Here is a 27,891-nt window from a genome sequence, read left to right as displayed (position 1 = left end):
AGTAAGTAGAAAAACCATATAAAAGGGAAAATACTTCAATATATACTCCTCAAGAATGTGTTTCTACTGTAGGACCTGGGGTGTTATCTACTACAGAGCACCTGCCTACACGTGCAGGGTCTGACTCCCTAGCAACACATACATGCAACAAATGCATGCACTCAAGTTCGCTTACTTTTGCTACAAAGCATCAATGCTTGTTAGAGGGTGGGAGATGGCTCAACTGGTGAAGTGCTTGCCCTGTATGCATGAGGATCTGAGTTTTATCCCCAGAGCCACCGAGAAAAGGCCAGAAGTGACAGCAGGCACTTGTAATGCTAGTGCTGGAAGGAGGAGACAGAAGTACTGGTGCCTAAACTCGACTCTAGTACAGACTCAACTCTTATTCAGTAACTGCAGCTGCATTTAGCTCAAGAAATAGCTCTGCCTCCCCTAGCCAGCAAATCCCTTAGAGCAATCTGCTTCTTCCATTACTAGTGCGTTGACAAGATATGCTGTCCTTTATGACAAAAGTAAATACAACATTCTCAGTGAATTACCTCTCTAGAATATAACGGGCTCTGGCCCGGAGTGCACAATAGTTTAACTTACCTTTAGCCTAAGAGAGTCTGGGGCTTCCAGAGGTGCACAGGCATCTGGGGAGCCCACTAGCTCTGCCCCGTAGGTAATGATCTTCTGGCCCACAGTCAGTCTCCCGCTCTTTACCAGAGCTACAAGGGGAGGGTCTAGCTGGGCCTTGACAGCGTACCATCCGTCTGTGAGCTCAACAGTGTCTACACTCTTAGGATCTGCACGAGTTTCACTGCCTGAGGCTTCAGGTCCACTTGTGCTTGGTGAAAGGACATCAGAAACGCAGAGAACGAGCGTTTTTGCAGATGTGTCATCCCTTTCCAGGATCTTCTTGAGAGCTGACCTGCTGCTGTTGTCAATTTCCACATCGTATCTGAAAACGAGATGAAAAAGCTGCCTAGGCACTGGAGCTTGGGGTCTCACTGTAAACCAAGCCACTGACTACAGTTAAGTGTGGCATGAGCATGAGGACCAGAGTTTAGATCTCAGCACGTACTTACCAAGCTGGCGTAGGGTACATGCCTGTAACCCCAGCTCTGAGGGGCCTGGAGACGGACTGCCAAGAAAACATAAGCTCCAGGTTCAGGGAAAGCCCCCACCTCAAAGGAATAGGCAGAGCGTGCTAGTGGAGGACACCAGACACCCTCTTCTGGCTTCCATGAATACATACAGGAGGGTACATCCACACACGCATATGAGCACATGGGTATACCCAGGTGTACTCACAATAAATAAATATTTTTTAAAAATTAGTTCATCAAGCCAGGCATGGTGATGCATGCCTTTAATCCCAGCATTTGGGAGGCAGAGTCAGGCAGAGTTCAAGGCCAACCTGGTCTATATAGATTGAGTTCTAAGACAGTCAGGGCTATACTGGAAAACCCTGTCTCGAAAAGCCAAAAAAGAAAAAAAAATTAGCTAGAAGTACACTGTTTATCATTAAAATAAGAATACTAAAGACAACAATGTTTTATTAATAATCTTTAAGTAATGGATCAAATTAGTAACTCACATTTACAAAGGTGAAAGGGTGTGGCACTGCCACTCAGAACTGGTTCATGCACTATCTGTGATATGGAAGTCAGAGGCTACACAGGACCTGCAGACTGCATGACAGTCACTTACTGCCATCCTTTCAACTTGCCTGTATTTTAGTTGAAGCAGTACTCTTTCTGGGTTTAGGCATCTATTAGCAAACTCTTTGGGAAAAGCAAATTCCATAGCTGCCAGTTTCCATACAATCCAGCGGTAGTGATTAGACACCCAGACACTAGAAATAAGCTTTGGATCCACACCCGGAGTATCACACAGAGCCCTGAGCAAAGAAATATACAACACAATGAAACCACAGAATAAAATTGGACTCACAACTATCACTATTCTCTTGTACAAAATCCTGCAGTAAGCTTTTGTGAGCACAAACTTGTAAGTCAATGTTGTACAACTAAGTTGTTGATGTCTAAATACTGAGATTTGCTAATTATGAACTGATATTTAAATACTTCTGTTTAAATTTTAGTGGTGATACATATTTTTTAAAACTCTCCATTTTTTTTAACATTTTATTGATTCTTTGTGGATTTCACATCATGTATCCTGATCCCACTCATCTCCTCCAAAAATATGGAATGCTTCATGAATTTGTATGTTATTGTGTCTGCCAAAGCAGACACTAGTGCTTATATTTTTAATATTTATTAAAATATACAGTGAAAGAGGAAAATGACACAAATAGGGTAATACCATTAGGCAAACTCAAATTGAACTATTTCTACCATAATGGATAATATAGCCAATTTTAAAAAATAAAAAATATACTTCATTAAGTCCCAGAATAAATCACATTCAATTTTCAAAAGATTTCAAAAGAATGTTTAGTGAACCAAAGTACACTTTAAAAGATTCCTCATTAAAAAAAACCACAAAAAACCAAAAAACAATTACTAGCAACTTTTTAGTTTAAAAGTCATAGGAAAGAGAAAGAAGGCTGGAGAGATGGCTCAGCAGTTAAGAGCACTGGCTTCTCAACCAGAGGTCCTGAGTTCAATTCCCGGCACCCACATAGTGGCTCACAACCATCTCTAGTGGGATCTAACACCTTCTTCCAGCATAAAGGTGTACATGCAGATAGAGCACTCATATAAACAAAATTTAAAAAAAAAAAAAAAAAAGGAAAGAGGGAGAGAGGGATGACAGAACAGGTAAAGGCCGGTACATAGCACCTATAAAATTCTTCTTTTCCAGCCTTCCCATCATTGGAAGGGATCAGCCATCCACCGTCTGCTAACTGAATGCCCTTTCCAGCACACACATCTTCTTTACCAAAGTAATTCTGAATGTCAAACTGAAAATGCTCAGCGTTTCTGCTGTTAATGTTCATGCACTCTTTAGAAACACCATACATATAGAGCTGTAAAAACAATAGAAAAATGTGATAATAAATAAAAATCAAATACAGTCCTAGAATAGAAACAAAACTGAATTTATCCAAAATTTTCCATTTAAATACTAAAATAGTCACTATAAAATAGTTAACTGGTCCAGGAGTACAGCTCATTGATAAAGTGTGTGCTTAGCATGTGAAAAGCACTGGCTGTGAAGTACACACACACACAAACATGCACAAACATAAACATGAACTCCCTCTGCACTAAGACTATGTTTATAAACAGCTCATGTATCCAAGAGGTGGCTGCACTTTTTATTTCCTCTTGTATCTCCCTCTTGCTAAATCGGTCACAAGGCCCGTGTCTGCCATCTGCAGAGGCAGGCTGCACTTCTTCAGCAGTACATATGCTAAACTGAATGAAGCACAGGCTAGCATGGCCCCTGCACCAGGCAGACATGCAAATTCACCAAGTGCTCCATGGATTTAACCCATTATGTCATACAAACAAGATGTGCTAGCAATTTCTCTTAAAGGCGAGGAAGGGAAGGTGCAGGGTACTATCAGGAGCTTCCTCTCACCCACACATGCCCAGCTAAGTGTATTTTCCTTCGGCCAGAGTGGCTCTGACCCATGTGTGCATTGGAACATGACTTCCATCAAATTAGGCAAATTTGGGCTGTGACTTAACCCTCTCTATGCTTCAGTCCTCTCGCCTGACAGATGTACAAAACAATTGTGCATTTCCTGAAGGGGGTTGTGAGGCTGAAGGCAACTGTCGCTGAGCCATCTGAAGTTCTTAGTATACAAACTTCACTCCACACTGTCAGCACCACAGCTGTCACTTCCAGCTTTCTACTCTGGAATATTCTACAAACAGTAAAGTCTTCACTAGACTCAAACATCAGAACCTCTAGAAAGCGCAGGGCTACAGTCACTCACACTTGAAACCAGGGTTGATGAGATTTCTCCAATGCTCAGAGCACTCACGCCAGCAAAGCAAGCAAGAGCTAAAGCACAAACGGCAGTGCTGTAGCACACACTTCAATGAGGCTAGGCTGTTCCTGGCAGGGAACAGGGAGGCTGCCACTGCAGGCTGAGGAGGAGGAAGCAGAATCGTTTTTCATTTGATCAGCAGTAATTTGTTCATTCTCTACACAAGACAATTTTCAGATTATAGCTGACGGCACGAGGCTTCCCTTGGCTGTAAAAGCTGTTAGTATCATAGCATACCTGCTTATGAGAACATGCAGAAGGAACACGGCCTCTTACTGCAGCCTGAAGAGAGATCCGAGGCAGGGTGGATGATTTTGTGAGATACAGACTGCCTGGCTGTGGAGAGAGATGATGCCTTTCTTTCTTTTTAATTCGCATATTCTGTAGGTCTCTGGCATTCTGAAGGCTTTCCATTAAATCTGTTAAATGACAGTATGCAAAAGGGAAATGGATACAAAGTTAAAAGGCACAGCCTGGCTAGGCACTGGTGGCTCATGTCTTTGATTCCAGCACTTGGGAGGCTGGAGGAGGATCTCTGCAAATCTGAGGCAAGCCTGGTCTACAGAGCTAGTTCCAGGACAGCCAGGGCTACACAGAGAAGCCTGATCCCCCAAAACTAACTAACTAAATAATAAACTCCAGACAGTCACAGTAATCCTGGACTTTTTGGGGAAAGTCTCACTCACGCCTTAGCTAGCATTAAACTCCCAGCAGTCTTCCTGTCCCAGTGTCCTGACAGCTGGGTTTATACAACAACCACAGGAAGCTGTTTTTGTTTGTTTTTTTGAGACAGTGTCTTGCTACGTAGCTCAGGCTAGCCTGGAACTCACAATGTTCCTGACTCAGACTCTTGAGCGATGGTATTACAGACTTGAGCACGTCATGCCTGGCCTTGCACAATTATCATGTTTGTCTTGTGAGTGCACACGTGTGCCCATGCATATGAAGGCCATAGGTTAACATGGAGTGTCTTAATCTATCACTCTCCACTTTGACATAAAGGCTCTGACTGCTCACCAATTTGACCAGGCTGGCCAGAGAGCTCCAGGAATCCTCCTGTCTCGGCCCTTTCTGCACCAGAGTTACATATGTGTGCTGTCATACTTTGATTTTATATGGGTACTAGAAATCTGAACTCAAGTTCTCAGACTTGTGCAGCAATCGCTTTATCCACTGAGCCAGCCCCCTAGCTCCTGGCTTTTGTTTAAAAAACAAAACAAAAAAAAAAACCAAAACAAAAAAAAACAAAAAAACAAACAAACAAACGAACAACAAACAAAACAGAAGAAAACAAGAGTCTGTAAGTCTCTTTGAAAAAAAATCATTAGAACAATACGAACCTAATCTTTGGATTCAGAAAATCTGAAATGTTAAAAAAGGTTCTGGCATGCCTTTAATCCCAGCACTCGGGAGGCAGAGGCAGGCGGATCTCTGTGAGTTCGAGGCCAGCCTGGACTACAAGAGCTAGTTCCAAGACAGGAACCAAAAATCTACAGAGAAACCCTGTCTCGAAAATTTAAAAAAAAAAAAAAAAGGTTCTGAAATTATCAATCACCATAAAGGGAAAAAATGCTCAGGATAACATTAATGGGGGGAACTAGCTAATCTGGTGGTTCTCAACCTGTGAGTTGCAACCCCTTCAGAAGGGTCACCTAAGGCCATCAGAAAACACCGATTTTACATTGTGATTTATAACAATAGCAAAGAAAATTATTTTATGGTTGGGGATCACCACAACAAGAGGAACTAAACTGTATTAAAAGGTGGCAGCATTAGGAAGGTTGAGAACCACTGCTCTCATCAAAAGGTGAAAAACAGGACTAGCAGATGGCCCAGCAGATAAGTACTTTCTGCATACACCTGATGACCTGAGTTCAAATTCTAGAATGTGTGATGGAAGGAGAGAATCAACTCCCCAAATTTGTCTTCTGACCTCCACATGTGGGCCGTGACTCTTGTACCTGTACACACACAGAAATCAAGATTAAAATTTTCTTTTTTTTACAAAATAAATGACAAACAAATATCACTCAATACCTAAAGGCTCTTCCTCACACTCTGTGGCCTCTTGATGGAAGTTTCCTTTGTCACACTGACGAATGTCACTGTCACTCACATCTTCACCGTCCCCATCTATGCTCTTGTGGTTCTTTCCCTCTGCATGGATATTCTTGGTATTCCAATGTTCATCTCTGTGAAACTGCGATTTCATCTTGAAAGGGGGGACGAAGACTGTGGTGGATCTGCCTGTGGCTGGGCATCTTGTCCTTTCATTTCTTGAAGCAGGAACTTTGTGAGTTGGCAGGAGTGAAGCTGTAGGATGGCTTGGAGGTTTTTCCAGAGCCGAATGCCCAGGATGCCCTCTAGACAGATGTCCTTGAGCCGGTGCAGTGAAACGAGGACTCTGAGTTTCTCGCCTCTCTTTACTTGAGCTGCACTGGGGAGAGTACTGAGAGGACCTATGTGACAGAAAATGCACATGCTTGCCTTTCCACAGATCCTCAGGGCTACCTGCTGAACCTATTCTGGTGACCGCTGTGCTCTCCTGAGTGATGACACCAAGGAACAATAGCACAGTTTTCAAGGCTTTCGCTGTTCCACAGATTTATACCCAGCCTTTGACTCCACAGCCCACTTCCCACACAAGCCTGCACGCTGTGCACTATCAGCAAGGGCCCCTCCTTCCTGCACAGCACTCTCCTGCTCTCCACCTATCTGCAGGGGCCTTGCTTGCTAGTAATTCAGCCTTTTCTGGAGCCCCACTCTTCCAGTTTCTAATCCAACCTTTCTCTTTTCTCTCCTCCCGTTATCTATATGTTTTCTAGCACATATTTCTAATACACTCTAAACAAATTAGAGAGCTTAGCTTTCAAAAATTCACCCTTTTCCTAAATTTTACCCAACTTACACTAAAATTAAAAAAAAAAATTACACATATCTCACCAGAAGGGTCCACAGGTCACTGGCTCTAGAGACATGTGGTGCGTGAACAATCTTCTGTCTTTCATTGTGCCTAAAAAACCACAATCTACAGCATTAGTGAAAAGCAGGTTTTCATTGTCATTTCTGTTATTACATTGTAAATGTTCACGAAATTTTGATAGACATTGAAGTTTTCAATGTACATTATGGATATTTAATAAGGAATTACTGAATACACTTCATTTGCAAACTAATTTTAACTATAAGCCAAATAACCTACCTTTCAAACTTCAGAGAAATCAGTTTTAAATTTAGTACAGTGGTGTTAGCAATCATTACAGTTAGCTAACAGCCAGCGTTAATATGAAGGTTCAGAAGCAAAGCTTTAGACAGTATTCATTCTCAATATGTAATTTAGAGCTATTAGACCTCCAGGAGGTTCACTAATTGGGGATTAGCTGAATAAACTAGATCCAGCCAGGAGATCAAGAATGTAAATGTAACCATGCAAATGGACAGGAAATACATTTACATATTCATTAAGCAGCATTCCCTAGCTTTGCAGAGTGGCAGCATAGCAGTCAGTGAGGTTTATCTGGGGCATGATTACAGCTAATTGAAAACTTTCCCCAATACCCTGCGTGACTACTTGAAATATAGTTGGCATTAGCAATTCTATATTTCTCTACAGATACTGTCAAAACAAACAAACAAAAACCAACATCCCCCCCAAAAGCAAATAAGGTGCAATAATGCAGACAGATGTTATTAGAGAATGTCTACAAGACTAAACTGAAAAGCACTGAGTAAGAGGTGGGGAAACTGGAGGATAGCCCGGACAGTGACTCGGGTAGATTTAAGACTCTCTAAGTATACCTTTCTACAGAATTTATGAGTGAGTTATGCAAATGTTTTATTTGTTCTTATGTAAGATTACAGAATAAGAAAACAGAGGGTTAGAGAGATGGCTCAGCACTGGCTGCTCTTGCAAAGGACCAGGGTTCAATTCCCACCACCCACATGGGGACTCACAACTGTCTCCAGTTACAGGGGATCTGATGCCTTCTTCTGGCCTCCACACACACCAGGCACACATATACATACAGACAAAATGCCCACGCATGTTAAAGAAAGAAGGAGGGAGGGAAGGAGGAAGAGAGAGAGAGAGACAGAGAGAGAGAGAGAGAGAGAGAGAGAGAGAGAGAGAGAAGGGAGGGAAGAAGGAAGAAAAAAAATCCCAGAAAATCCTAAGGCTGGAAACAAATGAACCTAAATATCAATTCTGCACATGTAGAATTATCTATCCTGACATCTGAACACAGCCCAATGGTGATTCATCTTTAAGGATTTATAATATAACAACAAAACCTACAAAGAATTCTTATGTTTCCATATATGTCTTGTGAGTATGACAATATTACGTACGTCTATACTGTGGGAAGGCGGGTATCAAGGGTTGTCTACGGAACCATAGAGTACCCACAATGCTCTTAAAAGGACCTGCTATCATCAGCACTGCTGCTTATGCCAGTTCACTGACCAAGAGAACTCTGTACTGCCTGTACATCTTCCTACAGATGCTACATTTATCTCAAGACAGTTTATTTTCACAGTTGGGCTGAGACTCAGTAGCTACTTTGTTTGGCCAGAGGATTACCATGGGTACCTAGTTACTCAGATTTGGGGATTCAGCAGACTTCAGTCCTTTTAGAAGAACTGATTTTCCTTAGCATTATTAATGTGTGTGTGAGTGTATGATGGTGTGCAGGTGAAGATGACGGGACAACTTGGGAAGTCAGTTCTGTCCTTCTAAAATGTGAATCATGGGGCCTGAACTTAGGCCACCAGGCTTGGTGGTGGTAAGTGCTTTTACCAGCTGAACCGCTTCACCAGTCAGAGGTTTTTCCTAAATAAATGAAATAAGGTAGGACTACAAGGAGGACAGTAGCGATATGCTTACCTGGGGTAAAATTTAGCTTTCCAACAACAAGTAGAATTTAGAGAAGTCTGTATCTGGTTCTGTACGCTTGCTCATAAGTAAGACTTTGTCACTGACAAAGGTGGATAGTGCTGGGTAATAAAATTTGTCAACTTGGAGGTAGAGAGAGGACTCACGGGTGCTGACTGCCCTTGTATAGGACCTTGAGTTCAGTTCCTAGCACACAACTAAAGGCAACTCCACCTCTGGGAAACCTGACGGCCTTGGCCTTCTGGGGCACTGCACAAACACACACACCGCTACATAAATGGGAAAAAAGAAAAAAAAAGAGGAAAGTCAGAAGACTGTAGGGAATGAAGAGGAAAGGAATCAACTACATGCTGTGAGTTGAAAGATGAAGTCAAATGAGAACTAAAAAATGCCCATCTCATTCGGTAGCCGAGATCACATGACTCAAAAAGACCAACTTTTGGTGAGGTGCTGTAAGTCACCAGTTTCATTAAGTTTACAGTCATCCTACCCTTTGCAACTAGAGCTTTTTCAGTACCCTACTAGGTGTCATGGATGAAACATCCGCGTAACAAATAAGGCAAATGTGTAACATCAAACCACTCTGTAGACACAAGAACTGAGAGAGAAGTTTAAGAACATCAGGCAGAGTACTGATGAGGAAAGAAATGAATAAAAACAAATTTACCATCTGGAGCACTTTTTAAAGGCTTTAAGGATTTTCCTTTATTTTCTATTATCCTGTCAAATTCATTTAATAAGCTTCTTTTGATTGGCGGTTGTCCTAGAAAGAAAATTCCATACATGTTTGTATCTTTCAAAAGCTTAGATTTCACTTTTAAAACTAAAACGTGTTAACCAATGAAACAAAACAAAACACCACTGTTTAAGTATTATAAAGGACATTTGTAGAATGCTTGGTGAAGTAAGCCTATTTCTGACAGGGTGGCTTGTCATGAACTGACTTCCAGGCCTCCCTCTGTAATATGACAGGGCTTGATCAGAAGATATATGGTAACTCTGACCTCTGAGTCCACAAGCTTGTTTAAATCACCCACTTAAGTGATGGAATGTTAGTTTTAACATCTATCATGAATGTAGTGTCAGCTGATTCAATACTTAAAAAGATTCTTTCTAGCCTGAGACATTTCGAATTAACCTAATAGGTTCACTAAGACATTAAATATACACTTAAAAGAGAAATTAGAATATTGTCTAATGGCATTAAGAGTAGGACACAGGGCCAGAGAAGGCTCAGGAATTAAGAGCATTGGCTGCTCTCCCAGAGGAACCAGGTTCAGTTCCCAGCACCCACACAGCATTGGTACTTTTTGTAACACCAGTTCTAGGGGATCCAATGCACTCTTTTGGTGGGCACCAGGCATGTACATAGTGCAGATATACATGCAAGAAAAAACATCCATATACATAAAGAATTCTGAAAAAGAATATGGCATTATTTATTAATACCACTGCATTTAAAATATTTGTGAGAGAAGCAAGCAAACACTAAGTTCTCTGCATAGATAAGTAATGTGTCAAGGTCAATTTAATAACTTATTTTAAATTTTGTGATTTAAAAAATTTAATCAATTAATTGATGGATGTTTTTGAAGTAGAGTTATCCTATTTAACCCAGGCTGATTTTGAACTTAAAGCAATCCTCCTGCTTAGGTTCCTAAATGCTGGGATTACAGCTATCAAATATTAAGCCTGGCAGTAGTAAGCACGATTTTATCTTTACAGTTCTTGTGAGAGGTAGTAACTACATTTTATGGATACGGAAACAGGCCCAGAGAAATGAGGTAACATGAAGAGTGCTGTAACTAAGTAGTCCACGAACTCCCTCAGTAAGTCACTGGGCTATTCTAGAAGCCAGTTTCCAACGGCGAGAACTAGATCTCCACACACACATGGGAAATGTTAACAGTACACCTAGCATAATTTCTCAACTGCAACTATTAGCAACCTCTAAAAATACACTAAAAGAGCCTTAAAATATGACCTATTGGTAGACTTATAGATATCAAAGGCAAAATCACTGTCCTCAAAACTCTACAGAAAATAAACAGTCTTTAACCCTCTAACCTGTGAGACTACTGAATATGGAACTCTTTTGAGACAGAGGCCAGTAAACCAAGTAAAAGTAAATCCTTACCAACTGCATCAACAGCCACTCTTCTTTTCCTAGTTTTCGAATTGAACAAAGCCTCGTTTTGAGGGTGGGTAGACAGTGAGTGTTTGGCATGACTTGGTTCAGAATCCGTCAGCTCATCATCTTCCATAAAAGCTTTGGCAATCTCCACTGCTTCTGTTTCAAAATAGTTCTCCGGCTCTTTAGTGGAAGTACAACTGTCTCCTACATTTGTTCTCACAGGAACATCAGAAACTCCCATTTTATCAGTTTCTGCTTCTATGGTTTGAGGTAAGGTTTGTTCCTTTTCCAGAAGATAAGCCTTAAGGGACACTTTGGTTCCTAATACCAACTGTGTGTCTTCCTTAAGCGGAGGGAGTTGGGGAAAAACTTCAATAGCGTGAGTGTTGCCCAAAGAACCATTTTCTCTATAGTTATTTGGTAAACTGAATTTACCATCACAGGTTTTCTGCAGTTTCGAGTTTACAGGATATTCTGGGGTTCTCTTTTCAACACAAGACTGAGGAGGTATTTTTGATACATCTTCAGATGTAGGTGAATGTTGGGCAGTATGTTCAGTTCTGATCAAATCAAATTCCTCTAACATTCCTTTAACCTTGTGTAAGGCGCTTTCAGAGACTGTGACCCGTTTTCCACCTGCTGTACTAAATCCAGAGAATACCGATGAACTGACATTGCTCGTGAAGGTTTTGGGGAGTGATGATACACCCTCGGGATTCTGCACCACAGAGCTCTTGCTTCTCACAGAGTGGTCAGACTGTTCATTACTTTCCAGAGGCACCGTGGAAGGTTTAGCACCACCATCCATCTCAGAAAACACTCGCTTTGCCTTTTCTAATGAAGCATCTGATACCTGCACAGCTTTCCCACTTGCTGTGCTAAAAATGCCGTAAGTGCGTGAAGGACAGGCTGCCTGGGGAAGTTCCCTTACAGATTTACATGTGTCCCAAGTTCCCAAATTAACAGGTTGCATTTGAGCTTTCTCCAGTCCAGACATACTTTGGTTATTATGCTGTAAAATTTGTTCTTTCTGGGTATAAACAAAAGTCTTATGTGAGTTTATATAGTTGTCATCTAAAGAGCTAGGACGTATAAAATCCTGTGAATTATCCAGTACTTTATGACAGCTTGTGTGGCAAGTACCTGGTTTACTCTTTGTGTTTTGTTTAATTGTCTTATTGTTGTCTGTGAAAATCTCTTTCACTGTTTTTACAGTTTCTTGTGAATAAGATGTAATGACCATAGGTGAGCTTACCTTAAAATTTCTTGAATCTCCTGTAGCCATCTCAATGGCTACGCTTCTTTTTGCACAGGGTGAAGAGTTAGTCTCAAGTTTCTGAACACAAGTATTTTCCTTTGCAGTTTGTGGGTATGTACTTACTTCTTCTGTAGCAGACACATTGGAGAAAAGGGCACTGTCTTCAGCATTCTTCATGTCTGGCTGAGTATCAGAATCAATTTTATTTTTTGAGAAATACCCTGAATCATTATGCATGTTATCAGAGTGACAAAAACTAGACTGGGATGGACAGCTGTGAGACACGCCAGGGTCACTAAAGAGGGCCGAAGCTTGATTTTCAGATGCACAGTTTGCACCAACTTCGTTTCTAATGCTGTCTGAACTATGCTCATCTGAGGCATTTCCAGCATAGCCTTCAGTGTGTTCCTTTACACAGTCAATTTCGGCAGCATTTTTTCTTTCAGATTTATCCCCCAGTCCTTCTCTAAGCTGTTTTCTGCCTTTGGGTAGAGAAAACTCAGTGACACAAATTTTCCTGCCGTGTCCTGTGTCACATACCAAAGCACAATCTTCAGTGACTGAGGAAGACAACTGCCTAATGCAGGAGGTTGTAGGACTTTTTTCTATTTCATTAGAAGAGATACTATTTGATGTTTTGAGATTTTCAGTCTGTCTATACAAATGATCACTTTGCTTGGGTGGCACTCCAGTCTCCTTAGAGCCAAAGCTGTTCTGTATTTCTCCACTCTTTGAGGCAGGGATTTCAACAATTGTTTCACATGCTAATATAAGCCCTTCTTTGAAGTTCTCTCTGTCCTTCAAGGGTTTTGACCCTTGATGACTAAAACTGATGGTTTTCCTAACATATTGTGTTTCATCAAAAAGGTTCTTTACTTTGTCCAAAGAATCCTGTGTAATTTTGACTTTTTTCCCGCTAGCTGTATGAAAACTTAGCAGAGTAGGTTCTTTGGTACTTTCTATTTCAAATTCATGATGCTGCTGAAGAGTTGGTAACTGACTGACAGTCCCAAGTGGGAAACATTCTTTGAATACCTTCTTAATACTGGTAGTTTCCTTGTGACATGAAATATCCATTTTGTTCTTATTTATGCCACAATGAAATTTAGAACTCAAAGGATCTGAAAAGACGATCAATTCATCTGTCTCTTGATTTAAAATATTGGCACTTTTACTTAATGACTCCTCAGAGACTCTGATATTTTTCCCACTTGCAGTCTGAAAGGATATATTAAAATCTTTTATATTTTGCTCCATCTTACCAGAAGGTAATTGTTCTTTATCTGAAGATTGAATACAGCATGTTTCCTCAGCTTTCATGACTTCCAAACATGTTAAATCTGATATACACTCCTTAATTTGTGTGTTTTCCTCCCTCACATACTGGGTACATGACTCAGGATACTTATTGCCTTGATCAGCAGCACATGGTAAATCACCGCCATCCTTTTGAATATCAACTGTGACCCCTGTACTTGGTTTACTACTCTCAGAGTTTTCTAACTTATAAGTACTTCTTTGAGAACCAGTATAATTATCTTCATATTTTGTATTTCTTGTACAATTTTCAGGATTTTTGCCAACAAAACCACCAGTAGTCATTTCAGCATTATTTTGTAATATTACTTGGCACTTACTAGTTTTCTCATCAAAACTTTTATCACTGTTTTGTTTCTTTATCTTAAACACCGAAGCAACAGAATCATGATCAGCACTTGAAGAGAAAGCTCTTGGGTCTATTTTTGCAGAAGTTTCCTCACTAATATTTTCAATGTCACTGAACAGTTTCACAGCTTTTTGTAGAGCCTCATTGGACACACTAAGCTTTGTGCCAAGAGCTGAACGAAATCCTTCAAACTCCATTTCATTTACATTTGTTAAAAAACAAGATGTACTTTCGTTACAATTGCCTTTCAACAGGCAAGAAGAGTTTTGTTTAACACCAACAGAACCTTCAAATTTCTTGCTGTGATCCGTGTGACCAACAGAGGAGGAATCCATTGTGAGATGAGGATCAACATCTTTCTGCTCCTCAGAAGTGGTACCTATGGCAACCATCAGATTTCCAGGAACGTCAGGGACATTATTCTGTGCTACACGGCTTGGCTTTCTGAACTGTGTGAATTCAAACTGACTTCCTGATTCTTCCAAGATAGTAGAAAGTTCTGTAATTTCTGCCTTTTGGCTGGGTGTTAAACTGTGGTTCGAATGAAAATCTTGCTTTGAAGATAATAGCTGAGGTGATGTGTGAGTATCTTCACAAGAAACAGATGCCCGACCCTGAGAAGAGGCAGACACGGTAGTAACTGACTGCAAATCAAATGTATAAGGTTCACTTAGTCTCTTCTGGTTTGCTAATGGTAAGGCATTAACAATGTCGATACAAGCTAAACTAGTAGGATACTGCTCTTCAATATCTTTGAAGAATATCTTGCTTTTCTTGACATTATGTTCTGAAAGTTTTATTTCTTTATTGGAAGCTGTTCTGAAGCTACCTCCAAAATTATGGCTAAAGACTGGATCCAAAAACCATGAACATTTGTCTGTATAGTCATTGTTCCCAGCTGACCTCACATCCAGGGAGGAATTCAATTTTAAATCTTTGTCTGCAGTTCCTTTCAGATGCTGTTCTATGGCACTTCTACTCTTCTTTGTACATGCTGAGGAATCTGAGTCATTTGTTATCAACGCATGGGCTGCTTGCTCATCACCTATGTCTTCATCTACTGCTGTTGCTGTAGGAGAGGTCTGGAGATCAGGCCCTTTTGCATGGCTGAGGTCTTCTTCCTGCAGTTCCACAGTACTTCCTAAACCAATCTTATTACTTTCATAAGTTCCTTGAAAGGCAATATTATTTTCATTTTCTGGGAAAAGTTCTTCAGAACTCATATTGACTGGTATTTCTGAGATAAAAGCGTTTTTTTCTTGGTCCTTTTTTATGACCGCTAGGTTTGTGTTCTTACTGAACCGAGACTTCCCTGCAGGGGACGCTTCGGTCACATATTTGCCAGGTGGCAGAAACTCAGAGATTTTAGAACTTTCACTTAGGATGCATATTTTATTTTTCTCCAAGGGAATGTTTTTGCTTAATTCAGTATTATCTTTACAACACTCACACTGCAGTTTCTCTGGCATGTTATACACTTTTCCTCTGGAAACCACAACTGGCTTTGACAGAGGCATCTTCAAGCTGGGAGTTACTTTAAAAATACTGGTACTCTTATGGCCACCAATGGGGTCTTCCTGTAATTCAAAGCTAGTGCTGCCAGGCTGCACTGCTGCCACATACTGTCCTGCAGGACGACAGGCTGAGACTAAGATTCTTTCTTTTCCATTTGAAACTTTGGGGCTCTTCTGATCTTCATTTTCACATTGTTTTTCGGGCACGCACGACAGACAATCAGTTTCTAGTGCTATATGTGGCCCTGATTTTTCTTCACTGACTATTGCTTCTTTGTCATTGAGATCTTGAGATATCAATGCATTAGTGTGACTACTTTCTTTATTGGAAACAGTCACAAAAGAATTGGCCAAGGACAAAGATGGCTCTTCAGGATCATTCTGTAAGGAGCTTCTTATGACAGAAGAATCTGATAAACCTAAACATAAGGATATAGAGTGACAGAATAGGTTAAATAAATTACTACTAATTGCATCCACTCAATGTTTTTATCACGTTAACAAGAACAGCAGAGCAAGAGCGATTATCAGATTCGAAACAGAACCTGATGTAGTCACAACTTTGAAGTTACTAAAAGTCTAGATGAAGGAGCCGTGAGAATAGCTCAGTTAGTAAAGTGCAGACCTGAGCTGAAATTCCTGGTACCCAAAAGTGCCCACATAAGAAACGGTGTGGCACTGTGTATCTATCAACTTCAGTACTGTAAGGTTGGGAACAGAGCCTGGTGGTGGTGGCACACATCTTTGATCCCAGCACTCAAGAGGCAGAGGCAGGCAGATTTCTATAAATTCAAGGCCAGCCTGGTCTACAAAGAGACAGCCAGGATTATTACACATAGAAACCTTGTCTGGAAAAATCAACAAAGAAAAAGAAAAGGGCACAGAGGTAGGTAGATCCCTGGAGTGCAAACAACACTCCAATATTCTAGGACCACCAATCCATTCTCCAAGCCATTTACATTTTCTCCTAAGGAGCTAACACTGACTTTGGGAAGCAATAGACATCTCCCTTATGTTCCTCAGGCTGGCCTTGAATTTGTAGGTTCAAATGATCCTCCTGCTTCAGCTTCCCAAGTAAAGAACAATTTTAATTTTCCAATTTCACACAATAAACACTTCTAAACAGGATTAAGTGGGCAAGTTCTTCTTTTTTGTTTTTTTGTTTTTCGAGGCAGGGTTTCTCTGTAGCTTTGGAGCCTGTCCTGGAACTAGCTCTGTAGACCAGGCTGGTCTCGAACTCACAGAGATCCGCCTGCCTCTGCCTCCCGAGTGCTGGGATTAAAGGCGTATGCCACCACCGCCTGGCGGGCAAGTTCTTAATATATATGGATAGAAAGCTGTCTCAGGAGCCATGAAGCAGGACATGGCAGTGCATGTCTGTGGTCCTAACTACTTGGGAGTCTAAGGTAGGAGATGAGCCAAGTTCAAAGCCAACATAGAGCACAAAAGGGGGACAAATGGCATGATGGCTCAGTGGGTAGGCATTTGCCATGAAGCCTGAGGACCCAAGGATCGGCATGGTAGGTCAGGTACAACTCAGACAAGCTGTCCACTGACCTCCACACATATACATACAATAAGTAAATACTAAAAAAAAGTCAATGGTGTGTGTATATGTGTATATATGTATTATGTATTTGGTGCAAAATGATCCACCAGATTTGAAAGACACACTTCTAAACCCTGAATCCAAAGTCTCAACATTAATGTATATAAGCACTCTCTGTGACTAATAGGAGGCCCAAAAGACTACAGAAAGAAAGCAAGTGTTGTTTTTCAAAAAATTTTAAAAATCGCATATTCAAATTAGAGACCTTAACCTCATCCATAAAACTATATATACCATAGACCAAAAAAAACCCAGGAATACCTGAATTCTCATACGTAAATATGAATGGCACGTCAAAAGCACTTGCTTCAAACTGCGCTGAAGGGTTAGTGAGCTCTGACGTTCTGACTGCCGGAATTTCTGTTCTTTGATGAGATGCATCATCACTTACGGAGTAAATAAACTTTTTCCTTTTGTTTTTTAGAGTGGATATTAAACCTGCAGTTTTCCCAGTTGCAGAAGTGTGAGTGAGAGTTGTTGGCCAGGTTCCAGAGTCAGCTGAACCGGGACACAATGAATTCTCTGTCTGTGAGCACACAGCACACGTTCCCAACACACTGGCAGAGGTGCCAGTTTCTTCTGTCTGTGAGCAAAGAGCACAGGTTCCCAACACACTGGCAGAGATGCCAGGTTCTTCTGTCTGTGAGCACACAGCACACGTTCCCAACACACTGGCAGAGATGCCAGGTTCTTCTGTCTGTGAGCACACAGCACAGGTTCCCAAAACACTGGCAGAGGTGACAGTGACAGGTTCTGTCTGTGAGCACACAGCACAAGTTCCCAACACACTGGCAGAGGCGCCAGGTTCTTCTGTGGCAGCTAGGCTGGTCTCACTCTCTGAGAACACAGTGCCCAGACACTCCTCAAGTGGCTCTCTCATTCTGAACACAGACTTGCCGACACTCTGAAACAGGCAGGCTGCTTGACAAGTTCCGGACACTGCTTGCTCCCCTGCAATGGAGACCTCGTGTGAGTCAAGATGCTGTCCTTCGTGTGCCCTATCTCCCAGAGTTTTCGCACTGATCACCTTTTCTGGTTCTGGAAGAACAAAAATATGAGGTAAAGATTTTTCTGAAGCAATAGAGTCAATACCTTCTTTCTTCGTATCTATGAAGTCTTTTTCTGAATTATTCTGGTTATTAGAAGAAATACACAGGAGAGGTGTTTTTCCCATCTGGGTTCCAGTCAGACCAGAGAGGGTTAGCTGAGACCACCCACTGCTGGAAGACTGTACAGCTTCCTTGCAGATTCCCTCATTTCCACTGCCACAGGGCTTCTGGTTTGTCACATCTGGATCTAAGGGATCACTGTGGCTTGGTTCAGTATCCAGTTCAGATGAATGTTTCTCACCAGCCCATCTACTAGCTTCTTCACTTAACTCATCAGTTCTGACGTCACTGAAAATTTTCTTCCTGCTCTTGCCCATTCTCATTTTTTGTAGATTTCTGCTTCTATGCTTAGGAAAACATAACGAGAAACTATCTTCTTCAGAAGTTTCTGCAGTTGTCTCCCAATCGTCTACAACATTTGGCATTGTCTTTTGAAGGCAATCTTTGAAGCTGTTTGTTTTGCCAGATGAATCCCTTAACATTTTCCCCAATCCTGTTACAATTCAAAACAAAAGCACATTATAACATTTATAATAAAACTCACAATTCTTCTCCAAACATGATTCATATTAAATAATATACAAATATGCAACAAGGGGTTATTCTGAATGCCAGTTCTTTTTCTGGCAAGTCGCTCATCTAGAAGCCAGTGCCAATGTGCTGAAAGTCTCTACTCAGATGCCAATCTCTAATACATCTTTTATCAGGTCTACACAGTTCAGGGGCACCTTTGAAAGTGCTATCTCCCCAACTTAGTATTCTAAAATCTGTCAACTCAGACATAGTCAACCAAGCCTGTATTACTACGAGGAAGCAGGAAGCAAATCTATCAAGTGAGCTTCTATCTTTTGTATCCTGATGTCAAAGGTCTAGAAAGGAAAGCAGTGGCTTTCTCCTGAAGAAAAGAACAATTACATCAATTAAGATCAGTGGCCCAACTAAATAGAAGTACTTACCGTGACTAAAAGCTTGCCTCTGGCTTTTGTTTTCACTGTCAGTCACAGAGGGAAGAGATCTAGCATTCTTTTTCAGACTTTCATTGTGGTTGGAAAAGTAGCTTCTCAAAATCTGCTGAAATTATTTTCAAAATCATTAACTAGTATAACCCTTTTGTTGCACATATATATTCATGTTACCAAACAGGAAGACAGAAAACTTTTTAGGAAGAAATTACATATGGGATCAGGTTTAGAAACATTCCCGAAGGTTAGGAAAATTATAAATTGTACTTTTAAAGAATGCAGGACAGCCAGGCATAGTGACACACACATATAATCGTAGCACGTGGGAAGCAGAGGCAGGAAGATTACAAATTTGAGGCTAGAATGATTTTCAACCAGTTTAGGGCTAGCTAGGACTGCATAGCAAAACCCATCTCAATAAAGCCAAAAACAAGCCAGGCGGTGGTGGCGCATGCCTTTAATCCCAGCACTCGGGAGGCAGAGGCGGGCGGATCTCTGTGAGTTCGAGACCAGCCTGGTCTACAAGAGCTAGTTCTAGGACAGGCTCCAAAACCACAGAGAAACCCTGTCTCGAAAAACAAACAAACAAACAAAAAAAAAACAAAAAAAAAAAGCCAAAAACAAAAAATAAATCAAACCCAAACCAAAACAACAACAAAAACAAGCTGAGGAGCTTTGGTAGCTGATGACTACTGGGAAAGAGAATCATTTGGGTAGAGCAAATGGCAAGTGGTAGGCTGCTCACCCTCCAACGTGTCCCCACACTCATCTGCATCTAGGGGGACTAGTTGGAGTCAGGGGATCATTTTAAAACTAAAGAAAAAGCCAGGCGATGGTGGCGCACGCCTTTAATCCCAGCACTCGGGAGGCAGAGGCAGGTGGATCTCTGTGAGTTCGAGACCAGCCTGGTCTACAGAGCTAGTTCCAGGGCAGGCTCCAAAGCCACAGAGAAACCCTGTCTCGAAAAACCAAAAAAAGAGTATATAAAGCTGAGAGTGGGTCATGTTAGGGAGGATCATGAGGGAATTGGAGGAGGAAAAGAGGGTGAATATGATCAAAATATATACATGTAAATTCTGAGAATTTTTTTTGTCTGAGACAGGGTTTCTCTATGTAGCCTGTGTACACACACACACACACACACACACACACACACACACACACACACAAAGTGAAGATAGTTTTAATGAGGAATGTCATGAGTATCACCATCCTGACACTGACTTACAGCAGGAGAGTCTTCAGGATACACAATTCCTCGTGCTTCCTCATCTCGGGCTATAAAAGAAATTAAATTTCACTGTATTGTATTATTTTTTGTTTGTTTTCTTTTGAGACAGGGTTTCTCTGTAGTTTTGGAGCTGTCCTGGAACTAGTTCTTTTTTTTGAGACAGGGTTTCTCTGTGGTTTTGGAGCCTGTCCTGGAACTAGCTCTTGTAGACCAGGCTGGTCTCGAACTCACAGAGATCAGCCTACCTCTGCCTCCCGAGTGACGGGATTAAAGGCGTGTGCCACCACCACTGGTTCTGTATTACATATTGTACACCAAAATTAATAGACAAAAACTTTTTGGAAACAACCCCACCCACACACATTATTTGATAAGAGGCACATCTGAAACAAAATTAAGTGACCAAAGTCAGCAAGCAATGAGGAAGACCTGGACTGACTTGTCACACTGTCTCTTAATGCCACTTGCATGATGGTTAGAAATGGTGGTTTGGTGACATTAGCTTTATGGTAATATTCTCTACAATGGCTAATGAAAGACATGTAAAGGCTGTGACTTCAAAGCTTCCCTGGGAAACTTTATGCTTTGTTTAGACAATGATTCATTCTAAAGGCATAACTAATGCTAATTACTTCTTAGCTTTCAGCCTTTTTACTTTATTATTTCACATAAGCAATAAAATAAAGTCCAATCACTTCTGGCTAAACGGACCAAAATGAAATGCTATTTGGCTAGAATCATCCAAGCCCTGGTTGAGGGCTGGCAAGATGACTCAGAAGGTAAATGTGCATAAAAGTAAATGTGTACATGAAGTTATAATACACAGATGACATAGTGCTAAAATGTGACTCTCTGATAGCATTTTAGACAGAGAGAAGAAAATTATTCAGAACTACTAACATATTCAGCACACAGTAACATCTGAATCAGCTTTCATATTTACTTACTTTTTTAACCTTTTTGTTTGTTTGTTTGTTTGGTTTGGTTTTGGTTTTTTGAGACAGGGTTTCTCTATAGCTTTGAAGCCTGTACTGGAACTAACTCTTGTACACCAGGCTGGTCTCGAAGTCACAAAGATTCACCTGCCTCTGCCTCCAGAGGGCTGGGATTAAAGGTGTGTGCCACCACCACCTGGCTTGGAATTGGAGTTATTATGGACAGTTGTAAGCCACTACATGGGTGCAGAGAACTGAACCAGGTCCTCTACAAGACAGCAGATGTTCATAAACACTGAGCCATCTCTCCAGCACCCCATGTTTTCTTTCTAACACAAGGTTGGAAGTGACAACTTAGCTGCCTCAGCTACCTCATCCTGTGCAGTTCACATTTGCCACCATTACCTATGAGCACAGTGGAACTAAGGGTTGGAGGTGTAGCTAACGAACTTGACCAAGACATATCAGGATCCACCTCAACTCCAAGACTTTCAGAGATGGGTTTGGGTGTCTGACCCTACAAAAAAAGACAACAGTTTAATGTACAGAAACACTGGTGACTGTTTTTCATTCACACTTTATTTACCACATAATGCTAAGTGCAGATCTGCAACTCTTCAGCTAAAGGGATGACACTGTCACATTCTCAACTTATATTATGGAAGTAATCTGAGCGGAACACTTACCTCCTCGATTTTTGGTGAAGAAAATAAACTTCCATATAATACTGCAAGTGAAAAAAAACCCACAAAGTTATTAGATTTTTATTAACATTTCGACAACCTACAAGTAAAACCCAGGGGGCTGCACTTGAGAGCACTGGCTGTTCTTGCAGAGGACCTGGGTTCCAATCACCTACAATAGGTGGCTCGCAATCATCTATAACTGTAGTTCCCGGGGACCTAATGCTCACTTTTGGCCTCTGGACACCAGGCATGCATGTGTTATACATACATACACATAGGCAAAACACTCAAATAGATAATTTAAAAGTAAATAAAGTCTTAAAAGACAATAAAAATAAGAACCTTTGCAGTGCTCATACCTGGCTTTTCTCTTTGTGGTACAACTTGTAAGCGTCGCAGAGGAAGAGGGCTAGACAAAGCAAAACAATGGCCTCAGGTTAAAAGGAGAACAGCAATAGCAGAGAGATCATTCTGTACTGAGTTTTTATGGTCGGGAAGACAAGAGTTTGATATGCAGCCTCACACTGTGACCCAGCTGCCTCAGGTTCTCTAGTGCTAGGATTTTCAGAGTGGGTTACCAGGCCTGGCTCAAAGTAAACGTTCCTAACATAAAAAGTACCACTTGAAGCCGGGCGGTGGTGGCGCACACCTGTAATCCCAGCACTTGGGAGACAGAGGCAGGCGGATCTCTGTGAGTTCGAGGCCAGCCTGGTCTACCAAGGGAGTTCCAGGACAGGCTCCAAAGCTACAGAGAAACCCTGTCTCGAAAAAACCAAAAAAAAAAAAAAAAAAAAAAAAAAAAAAAAAAAAAATTACCACTTGAGGAATTTATTACACATTATTTAAAAACAGAAGTTTGTCCAGGAGGTACTCAGCTGTAGCGATCTGGATGACAGTTTATTTCTGAGACAAACACATGCAAGAGAACGTTTTGTTTAAACACATTCTAACAGAAGCTGAGCATGATGGTTCATTAGAGCCCCCAGCCTCGTGGGAGGCTAAGGCTGGAAATTCTGCAGTGTGAGATGAGGCCTTGAAAACAAATAAAATGCATGTCTGTAAGTCCTTATAAAATATACACTAGGCTCCTCATACCTTTCGCTGAGACAAGACCTCAGAGGCGGACTGGCAACATCAAGCACGGGGCCCACTTTGGCCTTTGTTCTGTGGTGATTTTTATGTTTACTGTTTGCAGTAATCTTCCCTGAAACAGTAGAAAAATCCCGTGAGGGTGTAGACAATACGGACTTTGAACTTAAGAATGAAAACAGACTATTCAGGGAGCTGTCACCTCCTAGGGAGATGCATCTTAAGAGATGAGTACAGCCTATGCTATGGCATCACAGAAGGTAAATAATAGGGCCGGAGAGATGGTTCAGTGGTTAAGAGCTCTGCATGCTTTTCCAAAGGTCCTGAATTCAATTCCCAGCAGCCACATGGAGGCTCACGAACAATTTGTAATGAGATTTGGTGCCCTCTTCTGGCCTGCAGGGATACATGTAGGCAGAGCACTGTATACATAATAAATAGATAAAATTAAAAAATAATAATAATAAAAAAATAAAGGGAGACGCTGAAGGGAAACCACAAGTCCAATCTGAACGAATCATTCTGCTTTCACCATTTCACTTTAGACTCCTGAATAAAAGTGGGAAAACAGGCCTTCATGATTGCAACTTCCCCTCGTCCCTTCCTTTTCATGGGTGATGGAGACTGAAACTAGGGCTTTTCAAATGACAAACATGGTGTTGAGGGGTGGAGCTGGAGAGAGTTATGAGCACTGGCTGCTCTTCCAGAGGATCCAGGTTCAATTTTCAGCACCCACATGGCAACTTACACCTGCATGTAACGGCTGTTCTAAGGGATCCAACTCCCTCTCACACAGAAATACATGCAGGCAAGATACCAATGTACATAAAATAAAGTATCAAATGATAAACATGTACACTACCAAACTACCCTGCTTGCCTGATGGCTTCATTTGACTTGGCTGGTAAGATGCTATTCTTTCACACTCCACTGTGACTACTCTGAGAGCAAGCTGCCAAACCTGCAGAACTACATACAAAGATCTGTTTCCCAGCCGGGCGGTGGTGGCACACACCTTTAATCCCAGCACTTGGGAGGCAGAGGCAGGTGGATCTCTGTGAGTTCGAGACCAGCCTGGTCTACAAGAGCTAGTTCCAGGGCAGGCTCCAAAACCACAGAGAAACCCTGTCTCGAAAAAACAAACAAACAAAAAAAAATCTGTTTCCCCTCCCCTACCCCCTCACTCATTTTGAGGTTACAGCCCTGGCTGTCTTGGAACTTGCTATGTTGACCAAGTCGGCCTTGAACTCAAGCTATCTATTGGCCTCTGCCTCCCACCACAGTCAACTGTCTTTCACTTTTTTCTTGACTTGAAACATCTACTTTCAAGCTTCCATTAAGAAACTGACTAATCCAGGCTGGAGAGATGGCTCAGACGTTAAGAGCACTGGCTGCTCTTCTAGAGGACCTGAGTTCAATTCCCAGCAATCACATAGTGGCTCACAACCATCTAGAATGAGATCTGATGCCCTCTTCTGGTGTGTGTATACATAATAAATAAATCTTAAGAAAGAAAGAAAGAAAGAAAGAAAGAAAGAAAGAAAGAAAGAAAGAAAGAAAGAAAGAAAGAAAGAGAAAGAAAGTGACTAATCCAATACACACCTGAAAAGAGGGATGCTATGATCAAGAAGGAACTATCTAATTAGTAAGCTTTAGTGGTCCCAAGGGTATAGTATGTGCCTGCCCTCCTGTATGTTCCCGTTTCCCCACTATTCTGTGAATTTCATAAGGTACATTCTATCCTATTACTATACCCATAGCAATCACAGCTACACTTAACATCTCACTGAGCATGCATATCACAACATAGTACTCTAAGGCAAAACAAAGTGCACACTTATGTCAAGAAGGTAATAAATATTCCGGAGGCTGAACAAATGTACAACTTTACTAAACAAATGCTTACAAACACCTGGCACCTAGGTCAGAGACACTACTGTCAAATTAAAATACTCACAGCCGGGAGATGGTGGCACACGCCTTTAATCCCAGCACTCGGGAGGCAGAGGCAGGAGGATCTCTGTGAGTTCGAGACCAGCCTGGTCTACAGAGCTAGTTCCATGACAGGCTCCAAAGCCACAGAGAAACCCTGTCTCAAAAAAAAACAAACAAAAAAAAATTAAAATACTCACAAGAAATTAATTAAAAAAAAAAAAACACCTACGGAAAAGCAAAAAACCCAGGATAGCCAAAACAATCTTGTACAATAAAAGAACTTCTGGAGGTATCACAATCCCTGACTTCACACTCTACTCCAGAGCTACAGTACTGAAAACAGCCTGGTACTAGCATAAGAACAGACAGGAGGACCAATGGAACCGAACAGAAGACCCAGATATCAAACCACACATCTTCAAACACCTGATATTTGATAAAGAAGCAAAAATTATGAAAGGGGAAAAAAAAGCATATTTAACAAGTGGTGCTGGCATAACTGAATATCAACATATAGAAAAATGAAATAGACCCATATCTATCACCATGCACAAAACTCAAGTACAAATGAATCTAAGACCTCAATATAAAGCCAACCACATTGAACCTTATAAGAGAAAGTGGGAAATACACTTGAACGCATTGGCACAGGGAACCACGAATGAGAAAAGATCTTCACTAACCCCACATCAGACAGAGGGCTGATCTCCAAAATATACAAAGAACTCAAGACATTGGTCACCAAAGAACACATAATCCAACTAAAAAAATGGAGTACAGAGCTAAACAGAGAACTCTCAACAGAGGAATCTAAAATGGCTAAAAGACACTTCAGGAAATGTTTAACATCCTTAGTCATCAGAAAAATGCACATCAAAACAACTCTGAGATTCCATCTTACACTTTTTTTTTTTTTCCAGACAGGGTTTCTCTGTGGCTTTGGAGCCTGTCCTGGAACTAGCTCTGTAGACCAGGCTGGTCTCAAACTCACAGAGATCCGCCTGCCTCTGCCTCCCGAGTGCTGGGATTAAAGGCGTGCGCCACCGTCGCCCGGCTGCCTCTGTCATCTTACACTTGTAAGAATGGCCAAAATCAAAAACACTGATGACAACTTATGCTGGAAAGGTTGTGGGGAAAAGAGAACACTTCTGCGTTGCTGGTGGGAATGCAAGCTGTTACAGCCCCTTTTGATGTCAGTGTGGCTATTTCTCAGAAAATTAGGAAACAACCTTCCTCAAGACTCAATAATACCACTTTTGGGTATATATCCAAAGGATGCTCAATCATGCCACAAGGACATGTGCTCAACTATGTTCATAGCAGCTTTGTTTGTCATAGCCAGAACCTGGAAACAATCTAAATGCCCCTTGACTGAAGAATGGATAAGGAAAATGTGGTAGATTTACACAATGGAGTCCTACACAGCAGAAATAAATAACGACATCTTGAATTTTGCAGGAAAATGGATGGAGCTAGAAAACATTATTTTGAATGAGGTAACCCACAGAAAGACAATTATCACATGTACTCACTCATAGGTGATTTTTAAACATAAAGCAAAGAAAACCAGCCTACAAACACCAATCCCAGAGAAGTTAGACAACAATGTGGACACTAAGAGAGACTTACATAGATCTAATCTACATGGGAAGTAGAAAAAGACAAGATCTCCTGAGTAAATTGGGAGCATGGGGACCTTGGGGGAGGATTGAAAGGGGAAGGGGAGAGGCAGGGAGGGGAGCAGAGAAAAATGTAGAGCTCAATAAATAATAAAAAAAGTATAAAAAAATTTTTAAAAAAGGACAAAAAACCCCACCTCCATCCTCGTATAACTTGCAGAAATATAGTTTAGGCAACATCAACAACGAGTCCCAGGCTTTTTTGAATATCCAAGTCATAATTCAGTAAAATCTCAGTGTTTTTTACTAATACTTAGCATATTGATCCTAGGAGGAAAGAAGCATTTACTAAATACCAAAATTATTTCCTTGAACCCAAACCTATCACATACCATTTCCACCATCTCCATTCTTGAGTCAGGAAAGAGATGAGAAAGACTGTGATCAGCACAACAGAACTCAGTTCATCACAGAGCTGCGATTTTACATACAATTCTGCCTGCAGTCCTAGCTCATGCCCCCTCCATCACACTTCAACTGCATGATTTGTCCAAGTTTAACCAATACTTAACTTTTTTTAAAAAATTTTTTAGACAGGGTCTCTCTGTGTAGCTCTGGCTGTCGTGAATTTACTCTGTAGACCAGGCTGGCCTCAAATTCAGAGAACTAACTGATTCTGTCTCCCAAATGTTGGGACTAAAGGGGTGTGCCACCACATCTGGCTATAGTTACCTAATTCGTTGAAAGGCGACTGGTCTAGTGGCTGAGTTTGACCTTGTTCTTTGAATATTATTGGAGTTGAAGCCAACTGATGGTAAGGCGGCTTTCTCTGTGGTGTTTTAAACAGCTGTGGTTCATAACTGTGGGGTTTATAGTCATATTCTTCTGAAGGTTCAAAATTATACGGTGGTGCTTCTGAAGAAAGTTCTTCAAACCAGTTGAGGCTTATTGGTCCTAAATCTGCAAGAAAAGCAAAAGTCCCACCTTAGTTTTAATCAGTGACACTGAGGAACTCCTGAGCGATGAAGATCGTAACAAACAGGGTTGATAAAGGTGATTCCACTCATGCTAAGCCTGCCAACCTGAGATACATTCGAGCCCACACTCAGATGTACACTCACCTCGTGTCATAGAATATGTGCACACACATACACACACACACACAAAATCAATAAAAAACGTCAAAAAGATCATAGTAAAGAATAAAGGAGGCTGGCGGTGGTGGCGCATGCCTTTAATCCCAGCACTCGGGAGGCAGAGGCAGGTGGATCTCTGTGAGTTCGAGACCAGCCTGGTCTACA

At 41.3% G+C, this 27,891-nt stretch overlaps 1 protein-coding gene and 1 non-coding gene across 2 annotated transcripts in view; one reads left to right on the top strand and one right to left on the bottom strand.

Moving 5' to 3' along the window:
* Brca2 (BRCA2, DNA repair associated) overlaps positions 1-27,891 on the bottom strand; it is a 45,746-nt gene that overhangs the window by 12,976 nt on the left and 4,879 nt on the right. Inside the window, 16 exon segments of the mRNA XM_013355183.2 lie at positions 592-943; positions 1,715-1,885; positions 2,793-2,980; positions 4,190-4,371; positions 5,990-6,411; positions 6,896-6,965; positions 9,511-9,606; positions 10,981-15,834; positions 17,286-18,626; positions 19,090-19,201; positions 20,324-20,373; positions 21,667-21,778; positions 21,948-21,988; positions 22,307-22,356; positions 23,043-23,151; positions 27,323-27,550. Coding sequence (XP_013210637.2) covers positions 592-943; positions 1,715-1,885; positions 2,793-2,980; positions 4,190-4,371; positions 5,990-6,411; positions 6,896-6,965; positions 9,511-9,606; positions 10,981-15,834; positions 17,286-18,626; positions 19,090-19,201; positions 20,324-20,373; positions 21,667-21,778; positions 21,948-21,988; positions 22,307-22,356; positions 23,043-23,151; positions 27,323-27,550 — 8,378 coding nt within the window.
* LOC113455754 lies at positions 7,430-7,568 on the top strand. The gene has a single exon (XR_003376730.1). It is a non-coding gene; the product is annotated as a U4 spliceosomal RNA (small nuclear RNA).

The sequence above is a fragment of the Microtus ochrogaster genome, unplaced genomic scaffold (assembly GCF_000317375.1).
Source record: "Microtus ochrogaster isolate Prairie Vole_2 unplaced genomic scaffold, MicOch1.0 UNK102, whole genome shotgun sequence".
NCBI lineage: Eukaryota > Metazoa > Chordata > Mammalia > Rodentia > Cricetidae > Microtus > Microtus ochrogaster.
This window is presented reverse-complemented; position numbering and strand designations above follow the sequence as displayed.